Source organism: Tursiops truncatus, chromosome 5 (assembly GCF_011762595.2).
Source record: "Tursiops truncatus isolate mTurTru1 chromosome 5, mTurTru1.mat.Y, whole genome shotgun sequence".
Lineage (NCBI taxonomy): Eukaryota > Metazoa > Chordata > Mammalia > Artiodactyla > Delphinidae > Tursiops > Tursiops truncatus.
Window position 1 is genome coordinate 72,650,037 of NC_047038.1, and position 14,009 is coordinate 72,664,045.

General features: G+C 38.2%; 1 protein-coding gene across 5 annotated transcripts in view; it reads right to left on the reverse strand.

Moving 5' to 3' along the window:
* The window catches only part of SCFD2 (sec1 family domain containing 2), a 411,837-nt gene that overhangs the window by 330,681 nt on the left and 67,147 nt on the right, over window positions 1-14,009 (reverse strand). For all 5 annotated transcript variants that reach the window (XM_033857009.2, XM_019928178.3, XM_033857010.2 and 2 more), the window contains exon 4: window positions 11,272-11,447. In XM_033857009.2, the coding sequence (XP_033712900.1) occupies window positions 11,272-11,447 (176 nt within the window). The remainder of the gene's footprint in view (window positions 1-11,271; window positions 11,448-14,009) is intronic.

Here is a 14,009-nt window from a genome sequence, read left to right on the forward strand (position 1 = left end):
GAGAATCCACTCATAAAAATCTTAACCTAAGACTTAATAGCGCCAGCCTAAGAGATCATCCCCAAAGCATGTATTTCTTGGTCCTAGGGCAGTTTAGGGGAAATTTCAGTATTACTTAAATTATCATGATGTATTCACAGCATAGTCTAAGAGTCACAAAATTGCCTAAAAGAAAGACCACCTTCTTAACTTATGAAAGGTGCTCCAGTGAGATGACTATCCCAAGTGACAAATCTTTTATCATACTCATGGCCGGTGAAGGCAATATGCCACTCAAATGCCACTATTTTAACACAATGGCAACAGAACAGTCAGGAAAATACTAAGTCAGACCCAAGATCTGGGGAAATTTTCATCCACTTCCTACTTTCAAAACCCCATTTCATTGACTGGAAGACACAACTGATTATAACACACACCATTATTTTATGTACCCTAGCAAGAGAAAAAAATACTGCACTTAGAGTGAGAAATGCCATTGATTCCAAGATGCACCCCAGTTTCAGAAATGCGAAAATGTGAAAAAATGGATATTTTAGAATCAATAAGAAATGGTAGTATTCTTCAAGCCAAAGCTGCCCCTTTTCTTTTCAGAATGGAAAATGACTTTAACTATTTTCAGCTCAACCAAAAAGTTTTCTTCTGTATTAGGTTCATTCCTACCTCTCTTTGTATACAACTGTTTAATACAAATGTCCAAAGAGGCAACTGATAAATCCCCATTTAACCTTTTTCCAAAAATATTTAAGACATTTCATTCAAAACAAGCTGCTGCCAGCTTGCTATAAAGAATAAGATGGGTGGAGAAAGAACAGGCTGCCAGCCAATGAGGGCAGATTCTGATTCTGAAAGCGCTGAGCCCCACAGTGCTCTCCACACGCAGGGCCCCTCCCAAGAGGAGAAAAGACAGATTTCAGCTCATTCATTTGTCCCGAACTTGCCAACCGGATAAAACACCCCTCTCTGTAAGAGAAGAGGGAATAAAGGGTCAGTGACAGACCAAGAGCGTGCCTAGGAAAACCTCTCTTGGTGGAAATCGGTGGTGGGCTGGGGGATGTTCTCCTCTGATAAATGGCCTTTGCAGTAAATTTGATGTAATACTGTGAAAACCACTGTGACATAGTAAGAAACATATATTTGGTCTCTGTCCCCAGTTCCTGGCACATAGCTCCTAAAACCCTTGTATTTTCCTGAGCAACAGGGTTGCTAGGAGCATCTTTTGTTCTAATATTTTGTCTTGGACCCTGATTCCTGGTACACAGAACTCCTAAATCCCTTGGAATTTCCTGGATGATAGGAGCATCTTTTGTTCTAATGAGGTGATTCTTGGTGGGTTCCTGGGTAGCTCCTGGATAGGGGCTGGTCACCAGAAAGACCAAGCCAAGAATAGAAGCTTGGACTTTCAGATTCACCCACCCTGCCCCATCCTCCAGGAATGGGAGAAGGGCTAGATACTGAGTTAATAATTAATCATGTCTACAAGATGAAGCCTCCATAAAAATCCCTAAAGTATAGAGTTTAGAGAGCTTTGGGGCTGGTAAACATACCCATGTGCTGGGAGGGTAGGACACTCCAACTCCATGGGAACAGAAGCTCCCGCTCTTAGGACACTTTCAGACCTCACCCGAGTTCTAATAAGCTGAAACTTAAATAAATGTTTCAGGAAGGGTAAGCTGGGACGAAGTGAGAGAGGGCATGGACATATATACACTACCAAATGTAAAATAGATAGCTAGTGGGAAGCAGCCGCATAGCACAGGGAGACCAGCTCGGTGCTCTGTGACCACCTAGAGGGGTGGGATAGGGAGGGTGGGAGGGAGACGCAAGAGGAAGGGGATATGAGGATATATGTATATGTATAGCTGATTCACTTTCTTATACAGCAGAAACTAACACAACATTGTAAAGCAATGATACTCCAATAAAGATGTTAAAAAAATAAAAAATAAAGTGTTGAAAAATAAATAAAAATATAAATGTTTCCCTGAGTTTTGTGAGCCATTATGGCAAATTATGGAACCCAAAGAGGGGGTCGTGGGAACCCTGATTGATAGCAGGTTGGTCAGAAGTATGAGAGGCCCAGACTTGCAACTGATGTCTAAAGTGGGGGGCAGTCTTGTGGGACTTAGCCCATAACCTGCGGGGTCTGTGCTAACTCCATTTAGTTACTCATTAATTGAATTACAGGATACCCAGTGGGTGTGACACCCAGTAGTGGGTTGGAGGATTGCTTGGTGTGGGAAAAACCCCTACACATTTGGTGTCGGAAGTGTTAAGAGTAGAGCATAAAGAAACAAGAGATTTTCTTTTAACATGCTCCACAATTTTCCTTCTCAGCAAAAATCCTATGAAAAATCTCCGTAACTGTAAACAACACTCAGGTCTGACTTTAGGGATCACCTTGTTTTGCCTCTTCCCTCACTCTTCATCCAAATAGTATCACCAGCACTTTTGCAAGTGACAAATCAGGACCTCCCAGGGTGTTGGTGAAGTCAGGAACAGACCTAAAATGAGCCATTACATTTCCAAGCCTAGCCGTCTGGCTTGGGACCTAATAGAAGCTCTAGAGGACTGAGAAGGTAAAACCCACCAATTTGCTATAGGACAAGCAGACATACTGTCATTTAGTTTCGTTAAACTTGATCTGTACAGAAGAGATACTCTGAAGTTTAGTATCTCATAAAGAAAACTAATTCTACCTATTAAAAACTGCTTTGGGAACTGATAAAATGCTGTGCCGACTTTTCATTGCAAAGACAGATAACATTTAAAACTAAAGCAACATTTACCTGGAAAATCATGAGTGGCTCTATAAATCATTTATATTTTATTTAAACGTCATTTTCCAGACTTCCCTGGTGGCACAGTGGTTAAGAATCCGCCTGCCAATGCAGAGGACACGGGTTTGAGCTCTGGTCCAGGAAGATCCCACATGCCACGGAGTAACTAAGCCTGTGCAACACAACTACTGAGCCTGCGCTCTATAGCCTGCGGGCCACAACTACTGAAGCCTGCGCACTCTAGGGCCTGTGTGCCGCAACTACTGAGCCCACGTGCTGCAACTACTGAAATCCGCATGGCTAGAGCCTGTGCTCTGCAACAAGCAAAGCCACCACAATGAGACGCCAGTGCACCGCAATGACAAGGAGCCCCTGCTCGCCACAACTAGAGAAAGCCTGCTCATAGCAACAAAGACCCAATGCAACCAAAAAAAATTTTTTTTTAATTTAAAAAGTCATTTTCCAAGTTGGATTTTTTTATTTAGAAATGTAAATTCTACCTAAAAAAAAACTGGAGATAGATACTACATATATATTTATAAAGTATGTATTTTAGAAAGTATAAACACATCTGCTTCCTCTACTACATAGTTTGCTATCGTTTTATAACCACCAAAAAATTATTGTCAATAAAATTTTTCTTTGAAACAATTAGCATAAAAACGTCAGATATACAATGTAGAAACAATGAGATTTAAATCTGGATTTAAGAAAAATACTGCTAAACATCATCAAATAGTAAGTAAGAAAAGACAGTAACAGTTTTCTATGTAACAGTCTCATTCTTCCTCAGTAAATTTTAATTTAGAAAAACAAAATCTAGTTGAGAATATATTAAAACTATTACTTGCATAAAGTAAATTGGCATTTGCAATATTTTTGGCTCAGCTAAAAGAATAAATAATGACTACTATTTATTGAGCATTTACTAGATGTCAAGCACTGTACTTAGTGATATACATATGTAATCTCATCCAATCCTGACAATAACACTATGATGTAGGCACTTTATTCCCATTTAGATGAGGAAGCTAAATCAAACTTTCTTTTTTTTTATAGTAATAAAAAAAGAATTCTTCAAAGGCTACCACAAAATTAAGTAAATCTGTACTTTGATTAAAAGAAAAGCAGGGCTTCCCTGGTGGTGCAGTGGTGGAGAGTCCGCCTGCCAATGCAGGGGACACGGGTTCATGCCCCGGTCTGGGAAGATCCCACATGCCGCAGAGTGGCTGGGCCCGTGAGCCATGGCCGCTGAGCCTGCACGTCCGGAGCCTGTGCTCCGCAACAGGAGAGGCCACAACAGTGAGAGGCCCGCGTTCCGCAAAAAAAAAAAAGAAAAGAAAAGCTACTTTTACAAGTGAATACATTCATTAATAGAATCATAGATGCAGCCACGTTCAGGTTCAACTTCGTCTCTACATTTTTTAACTTGAAATACAAACAGAATTACTTGTTAATTAGCACATATGTGCTGAATGCCTAAAACACAGACTGTGATATTGGACCTTGATGAAAATGGAGAGAAAAAGGAATTGAGAAGATGCTTTATCCCCTTTGGTTTTTAAAAACATTCACTGCAAATAATTATTAGATTTTTCCCAATAATAATCAAAAAAGTTTTTCTTTTGAGCACACAGTATTATCTTTCTGTCATATTCCAGGGCCTGAGTCAAACATAAGTCTTATGAATAGTACCCAGATCTCTTGCTGACTAGTCATTAAATCGCCAGAACCACTGAGCCAGGAGACGGCAGTGAGGAGAAGGAATGCAGTAACCTGTGTTTAATTATACATTTCCAAGACCAATTTCTTTTTCTTTACCAAGGTTGTCTACAGGGTTACTTAGGCCATGAAGTCAACACTGAGGTTCAGTGACGGAGGCTGGGGAGAGAGTGGTGGAAATGAGTCTCCAAAGAAATACACAGCTCTCAGCGCTGGCTGAGGTTTGCATTAGGTGGCTCTCAAGCCCATAGGAAAAATCTAGACATTGTCCTCACGCTCCAAATAAACTCAGATGCTCTACTTTCATACCGGAGTCTGTAAATAGGGCAACTCAGCATATATTATGACTCATTACAATAATGGATGAGTGTATACTAGATAAAATAAGCCTGTTCATAAACAAAGAGCAATTGCTATGGCTGGTGTATAAGTTCGCCTGTGCGAAAACACTAACTTATGAGGACCCAGAAATGACTGAGAACACAGTGCTGGTCAGGGTAATGTGCAATTATGATAAAAGTGAGGTTTTAGCATTTTAAATGTTACTTCTTTTTCCCTGTCTTTTTATTCCTTCTCCACTTGCTGAGAGAAGCACACCAAGTACCGTGGTCACATCTGAGGCAGTCTAACATGGAAAAGGATTCCAAAAATTAATTATAAATATAAGATGCCACAGAATTAATACTGTGTCATGTTTCTTCAGAAATCTCTGGTGAGCTGAAGGATTATCATTCTTGGGAGAAAACTGCTGTGCCTTGTTTTGAAACACTCTTGTTAGATTTTGCTGCTAGAGATTCACCTTGCAGGGTGTCAGTGGTGGGCAGGGGTGAAGAGGTTGTCCTGGTGGCAGGGCAGGAAGAGGGAGGGAGGTTGTAGCAGTGGCCTAGAGCAGGTTGCCAGAGCCCAAGGGAGTGCATGGCGGGAAGCAGGGGCCTCCCAGTGCAGGGTGTCAGCATCAAAAGAGGGTGAGGAGGGCATCTTCGCATAGTGGGTGGCAGAGCTAAGCAGGGGTTGTTGGAACCCAAAGTGGCAGAAAAGAACCTCACAGAGGCTGGCGGCAGTGAAGACCCAGTACAGGGTTTCAGAACCTGAGCAAGATGAGGGGTGTGTCTAAATGGCGACCAAGGCCCCTGTGAGATGAGGAGGGAATCTCTGTGAGGGAGTGGGGTGGGCAGAGAAGGGAGGGGAATGAAGCAGCAGCCCTAAACAGGTTGTCAGAACCAAAGGAGGTGAGACAGGCATCCATGGGGAGGTTGGAGGACAGCAATTTCCCAAGATTGAGTGTCAGAGCCTGAGCAGGGAGGTGAGAACATGCAAACAGGGCAATGGCAATATTCTGGCATGGGATGTCTGAGCCTACAGAGGGAAGACGGCATCTGTGCCATGGGAGCAGCAGCGGGGCTTGGGGTGGGGTCCTGGAGCCTGAGAGGGGTGAGGAGGGCACCCACACAAGAGGTGGAAGCCAGGCAGCACAGCACTAGAGGTCAGAGCCTGAGTGAGGCGGGAAGGGCATTCATGTGGAGAGGTTTCAATAGGGGCACCTTTGTGTGAAGTAAAAGAGAACATCCTTGTGGGCCTGGCCATAGCCTGGAGCAGGAAGACAAGCCCAGGTGAGGTGAGGAAGGCACCTGTGAGAGGGGCAGCAGTGCTAATGGAGACTGGTTACCTACAGAAGGGATTTATAGATAAGGAAAGGGTGAAAACTAGAATGAACCCTGTGGTACTACATTAGAATTGTGACCTGGTTTTTAATAAGTAGATATAGATATAGGTGATATAGATAGATATAGTTACAGAAAAAATATAAGGAATAATTGATAAATCCACAATCATAGTGGGAAACTTGAAAGCACTTCTGTCAGAAGCTAGTAAGTAAGGAGATAAAGAATTTTTAAAAAATGTATCTTGAATCATTTATATTTATTTGAATTATTTATATTATAATAATATATATTTTAATATATATTATATATGATTACTGTAAGCTAAGGGACATTTATGTAACACTACATAAAACAATTAGAGAATAAACATTCTTTTTGAGTATATGTGGACCATTTAGAGAAATGAATCACATACAAAGGAAGTCACATAAATAAGGAGATTATATCATTCAAAACACATTCTCTGACCATAATCTAATAATCAAGTAAAAGTAAGTTTTTTTAAAAGACCTCATATAGGGCTTCCCTGGTGGCGCAGTGGTTGAGAGTCCACCTGCCGATGCAGAGGACATGGGTTTGTGCCCCGGTCCGGGAAGATCCCACATGTCGCAGAGCGGCTGGGCCCATGAACCATGGCCACTGAGCCTGCGCATCCAGAGCGTATGCTCCGCAGTGGGAGAGGCCACAACAGTGAGAGGCCCGCGTAAAGCAAAAAAAAAACAAACAAACAAAAAAAACACCTCATATATTTATAAACTTAAAAAATATCATGCAATCTAAATAATAAATAAATCAAAGGGAAAATCATAATAGAAATTGTGAAATATTTAGAACTGAATAACAACAAAGACAGTCAAACTTTTGGACTAAGCTACAGCAGTATTTAGAGGGAAATTCATAATCTTAAATACATTATTTGAAAATAGGAAGTTAAAAAAAGAACAACAGAGTAAAACCAAAGAATACAGAAGAAAGGAAATAAGATAAAAACAGAAATTAATGAAAAATAAAACAGAGCACAAATGAGTATATCAAAATAAAAAACTAAAGCTGATTCTTTAGAATGACTAATAAAATTCTGCTAATATGAACCAAAATCAAAAGGAGAGTTAATTTTGCAATAAAAATACCAGGTATTGAAAAAAGGAATTACAACTATATACTCAAAAGAGATTTAAAAATTTTAAGAGAATTCTATAAATAAATTTATGCCTATTTGAAAATATAGATGAATGGATTTAAACGAATATAAACTACCAAAATAATCTCAAGAAGAAACAGAGAATTGAATAGATCTATAAACACTTAAGTAATCAAACTGGAAGTACAAATCTAAGTCTAACAACAACACAGCAGGTCCACATGATTCTAAATTTAGGCATATTTCACTTTTAAGCAACTGAAAATTCCTTTCTTATACAAATAGCTCCAAAGAATACAAAAAATGAAACTCACTCTGATTTTACCTAACTACTGTAACCTTTGTTGCGAAACTGGACAACATCACCACAATGAAGAAAAATTGTAAGGTAATCTCACCTACAAGCATAAATGCAAATGCATAAATAAAATATTAGTAAACTAAATCTAGCAGTGTGTGTGTGTGTATGTGTGTGTGTGTGTGTAGGATCAAGTTAAACTTATCCCAGGAATGCAGTAATGATTATTTAAAAAACTATAAATACAATTCACCACATTAACAGATTATGGGAGAAAAACCATATATATATATTCATCTAAAAAATTTCAGAATCTGTATTAAGTGAAATTCAACACTCAGGCAGGATAAAAACAGCAATAACAACAACAACAATTCAGCAAAATACGATTAAGAAGGAACTTCCCTAGCCTGATTAAAAACAAAACAAAACATAATATTTAATGGTAAAATATTAGAACATTGTGTTTAAAGTCAGGAATAAGATGAAAATGCCTATTTTCATTGCCTCTGTCGAGTAGGGTTGTAGCATGCCTGGTCAGTGCAATAAAAAAGAAAGTGGTATGAAGTGTGTAAAGGAAGTAACAAAACTGCCATTATTCACAGATAATATTATTGCCTGCAGAGGAAATACAGGACAACCAATGAATCACAGCAAGAAATAGGAAAACAAATATTAAGAGAAAATGCAAGGTTGGACAAGTGATCACCAGTCAAAAGTCAAGCCAAGAGTATTCCAATACACTAGCAATGAGCAATTAGAAAATTCAATTTACAACTGGTATTAAAATCATTAAAATACCCATAAGAAATCTAGTAAGTTTCTTTTACAGAGAAAGGCATAAAACTGGACATGTTAATTTTAACACTGTGGTGTTAATTCTGTGATGGATAAACTGACCACTGAAACTGACTAGAAAGTGAGATACAAACCTATTTTTATATGAGATCTTAGTGTATCATGTATCATTGAGAAAAGGATGAATATCTTTTGGTTCCAAATAATAGAAAACCAACTAAAATGGCTTAAACAATGAGAAGAATCATCATCTCACAAAACAAGATATTCTGAGGTAAGACTCAAAGTCATCTTTAAGGATTTAGGTTCTGTTTATCTTTTTCAGGATCTCAGTGAGCTCCCTTCATTATTACAAAATACTCAAAGTGTCACAAACATGTATCAATAAAAAGGAGCTTGTTTCTTCATTATGTATTTTTCTACAAGGGCAAAAGAAAATCTTTCTTAGGAGCACCTCCAGCAAACTTCGCTTTGCCTCCCTTAGGCTAGAACTGCTAAACCAGTCATTAGGTGGGGAGATGAGAATATTAATATAGTCTGAGACCAATCAGGATTTGCCTGAATCATGTGGGAAAAGAGTGGACACTGGAACAAAACTGGTGTTCTGCCAACATGAGAAAGAGGGAAATGACTGTTAGGTAAGTAATCTACAGCACAATGGAATATTTCATAAATGGTGTGGGGAGAATAGGCTATCCATATGGAAGAAAAGAAAATGAGATCCCAATAATATAAACAATGATAAATGCCAGGTGGATTAAAAATTCAAATGTCAGGGAGGGCGGGAGGGAGATGCAAGAGGGAGGAGATATGGGGATATATGTATATGTATGGCTGATTCACTTTATTATAAAGCAGAAACTAACACACATTGTAAAGCAATTATACTCCAATAAAGATGTTAAATAAATAAATAAAAATTCAAATGTCAAAAACAAAAATTAATTTTTAGTGGAAAATACTGAACAAAAGATTTAGAAATTAGGGGTACAAAAAGATTTCTAATATAAAACATAAATAAGAATAAACTATAAAAGATAATATTCATTAACTAGAGTACATCAAATGCAAAAATTCTGTACAACAAAACATATAGGAATTAAATTTAAAAGCCAAACCACAGTCTGGGAGAAGTATTTGCATGACATAAAACAGTTTTTTCTGTTACCTAAATAGATAAATAAGTATAAAAATGAGCAATTGGTAGAAGAGGAAAACTGAATAGCTAATAAATACTACAGAAGGTGCTCAGCCTCATCAGTAGCCAGAGAAATGCAAATTTATACGAAGACAGTATTGACCCATTATAAAAAAATGTTTAAATTTGATAATACTGAGTGCTGGACACTATGCTGGGAAACAAACTGTCATCCAGTCCTAGCAGAAGAGTCAACTAGTTCAAAGTCTTTGATGATCAGTTTGGTGATATTTGGTAAACTCAACAATATGCATGGTCAACAAAATAACATTCCTCTCCAAGGTATATGCCCTAGAGACACTCTCTCACATGTGGACCAGAAGACAAGTTCCAGGATATTCATCTCATTCTTTCAAACCACACACACACACACACACACACACACACACACACACACACACACACAAATATGGAACAGTCTAATTATACATCAATATGGATTCCATAAATTGAATATTTATACAATTAAATCTATACATGTCAATTTGGATTATCTTAAAACAGAATGCTGAGAGGGAAAAGCAGGTTGTTTAGGGATACTTATAATGTGGTATCACTTACATAAAAAGTAAAACCCATAGCATAATACTCTGTATTATTTATGGAAAAATAAATATTTAATAAACATATAGAAACAAGGAATCAAGCTTGTGATTACCTCTGGGAAAGGAAAAAGGAGAATCAGAGCAGAAAAAGGGTATAGTATCAGAGATGCTTCAACTTTATGTCTAGTTTTATTTCTTTAATGAAAAAGGATATAAAGTAAACATAAAAAACTAGTAAATTATATTGAATCTATGTGTAAGGTACATAAATATTTGTCATATTATTTTATGTGTTTGAAATACTTTATAATTTTTAAAAATACATCTTCTTAAAAGTTTCCCATGAAAATATTTTATCAATAGTGAAAAGGTCCTACTCCACATACATCTCTCTTCATGAAAATTACAAATGAGGACTTCCCTGGTGGTCCAGGCGTTATGACTCCACCCTCCCAATGCAGGGGGCCCCGGTTGGATCCCTGGTCAGGAAACTAGATCCCACATGCCGCAACTAAGATCCCGCACGCTGCAACTAAAAAAAGATCCCGCACGCCACAACTAAAGATCCCGCATGTGGCAAGGAAGATCCCATGTGCCACAACTAAGTCCCAGAGCATCCAAATAAATAAATAAATAAATAAGCTAATACTTTAAAAAAAAGAAAATTACAAATGGAGTTTGCCTCCCTTTCGTCTATTATAAGCATCATTTTAAGCCACATGCTATTTGTTGTTTAAGGATTAGAAAGTAGTGTCAGAAGAAATGTAAACAGTAGCAATATTCTACAGGAAAAGTAGCAAGGATTAAATAAAGATGCCATGAAGATCAAGAAAGGCCCAAATGGCATAAAACTGAAAAGAGATCTTCAAAGTTTAGTCAAATACTCAAAAAACATTCTAAAGTATTGAATGAGAAGCCAAAGATGTTCCTGTCAAAAAAAAAAAAAAGTAGATACAGAAAAAAACTGCTACTTGAATTTTAAATTGGAGGCACTTAAGAAAATATGATATAGAGCATATGTCAACAATATGATTTATTACTAAGATTATAATAAATATCAAAGATTTTCCCTGGAATTAAAAACTTTAATTATTAATATCCCAAGAAGCTCCCAGAGCAACATACCTGGAGAAGGAGCCTTTCAAAAGCCAGAAAGTTGTCCCACTTGGCAGTCTGCGGGTGTTTCAGAGTTTGAACAGTGGCCAGCCCAAGCTGTAGGAGCCCACAGTGATTCCCTAGAGCTTTGAGGTTGTTCTTGAAGAGATGAATATACGACGTGAGCTGTCCCGGAGTGACTCTCCCTGGAGAAACATACAATTTATCAGTGTACCCTCTTCTGGGAGTGGTAAAAATAATGAAGAGAATGCCATTAATAATACTACTGCAGGGCTTCCCTGGTGGCACAGTGGTTAAGAATCCACCTGGCAATGCAGGGGACACGGGTTCGATCCCTGGTCTGGGAAGATCCCACATGCCGCAGAGCAACTGAGCCCGTGCACCACAACTACCGAGCCTGTGCTCTAGAGCCCGCGAGCCACAACTACTGAAGCCCGCATGCCTAGAGCCCGTGTGCCGCAACAAGAGAAGCCACCACAATGAGAAGCCCGTGCACTGCAGCGAAGAGTAGCCCCCGCTCACCACAACTAGAGAAAGCTTGTGCGCAGCAACAAAGACCCAATGCAGCCAAAAATAAATAGATAAATAAATAAATTAAATTAAATAAAAAAATACTACTGCCTTACATCAGCACAAAACTTCAGAGTAAACTGCAAGCTTGCCTAAGCTATCGTGACTCTTAAAACAACATGGTGACAAAAGCAAAGTTGAAACTATTAACTGCGTTTTGCAAGCAAGAAAACACATGTTATCTTGCCAAAGCCATATTGCTAGAATTCATTTCATAATTCTGAAATACCCCATAAATAAGTTATCAAATAAAGTCATATGAATAAATATTTCTTGAGCTCAACATGGAGTACCTCTCCAAGACAAATGATATAGCAATCTAAGAGGCAAAAAAGCAAGGTTTCTAATTGTGTGTGTATGTCTATAAAGGAGAAATCTGTTATGACTATAGCTAAAACTTTATCACTGATATCCGTGGGTTCATGACAATATTCATAAGCATAAAAGCTGGCTGTTTATGAAACAAAAATGTATGGAGAACTAGAGTGGCAAAAATCCTGGAAGATGAGATATCAGAAGAAATGGTTTGGTATGGGTGACACAGTACATTTACTACAATGGTCACCTCTATCTAGAACGAGACCCCCACTTCACAGAAGACTGGAGTACCAAAAACAAACAACAAACAAACAAAAACAAACAAAAAACCACCTGTTGAAGATTCACTCTTTCAGAGCTTCTAAGTCCAACTTTTGCCTATAGCAGTCCTTCCATTTAGTCGCTTCCCACTCTAATACGTCAAATTTCACTCCTGCCATTCATCAATGCTATGGACTGAACTCCTGAACACCACAGATTCTCCTCATTGGGCAAGAAGATGGCAATGGGGCCAAACATAGATGCAAGTCAAGTAATTCTTTCCTTTACATCTTACCTACACCCTGTTTGTGGTTTACTCTCTGATGCCTGAAATCCCAGTTTGTTTGTTATGTCTAGTTTGTTAATATTTGGCAATGAGACCACCTGTACTTATTTAGCATTTTATCGTTTATACAGTGCAAGTATGTCCTCTTGATTTTCACAGCAGCTCTACGGAGTAGCAAATAAGTGAGAGTTCAGTGTCTTACATGGTGCTAAATGGCATTTGTCAATTAATGGTTTTGCTACAGACTATAATACACAAAAAATAAAGACCTTGTTTCAAGCAACTTATAAGCCTGCAACATATTCTATCTTTTCATTACATATTTTGAAGAGATTAAGGATTTTGAAGTGCCTTATTACCTGTTTATCAGGGCGAGCATGTAAAGAAGAAAAACAGTGGGAATGATGAGCAGGGAGCTGAGTTTCACTAGTTTCTTTGGTCCCTCGGCAAAGCATGGTTCATTCCTGATTCCCAAGCAGCAAGCTAATGATTTGCTTGCTTAAGTACTAATAGAGAAGAGCCTCATTAACCCTTTCTCTGCTCGGTTTTGAGTCAGGTTGATTAAGGTATAATTTACATACAGTAAAATGTATCCTTTTCTGGTTCAGGGTGTTCTCAAATCAGTTCTATGAATTTTGACAAATGCATGTAGTTGGGTAAGCACTATCACAATCAAAATACAGAATATTTCCATTACTCCAAAAAGTTCCCCCTTTGTAGTCAATTCTCTTTTCCCACCCCCAGCCCTTGGTGAACACTTATCTGCATTTATCTGGCTTCTATCCCATAGTTTTGCCTTTCCAGAATGTTCTATAAATGGAATCATATAGTATGTAGCCTTTTGAGTCTGGCTTCTTTCACTTTAGCATAGGTATTTGATGTTCATTCATGTTGTTGCTTATATAGGTAGTTTGCACCATTTTCTTGCTGAGTAGTAATCCATTGTATGAATGTGCCATGGTTTGTTTAGCCATTTATCCATTCACCAGTTAATGATTATTTGAGTTTTTTTCCAATTTTTAGAAATTACAATTAGTTATGCTGAGCATCTTTTCATGTGTTTGTTGGCCATCTGTATGTCTCCTTTGGAGAAATGTGCATTAGGACTTCCACCCATTTTTTGATTGGGCTGTTTTTTTGATACTGAACTGCATAAGCTGCTTGTATATTTTGGAGATTAATCCTTTGTCAGTTGCTTCGTTTGCAAATATTTTCTCCCATTCTGAGGGTTGTCTTTTGGTCTTGTTCATGGTTTCCTTTGCTGTCCAAAAGCTTTGAAGTTTCATTAGGTCCCATTTGTTTATTTTTGTTT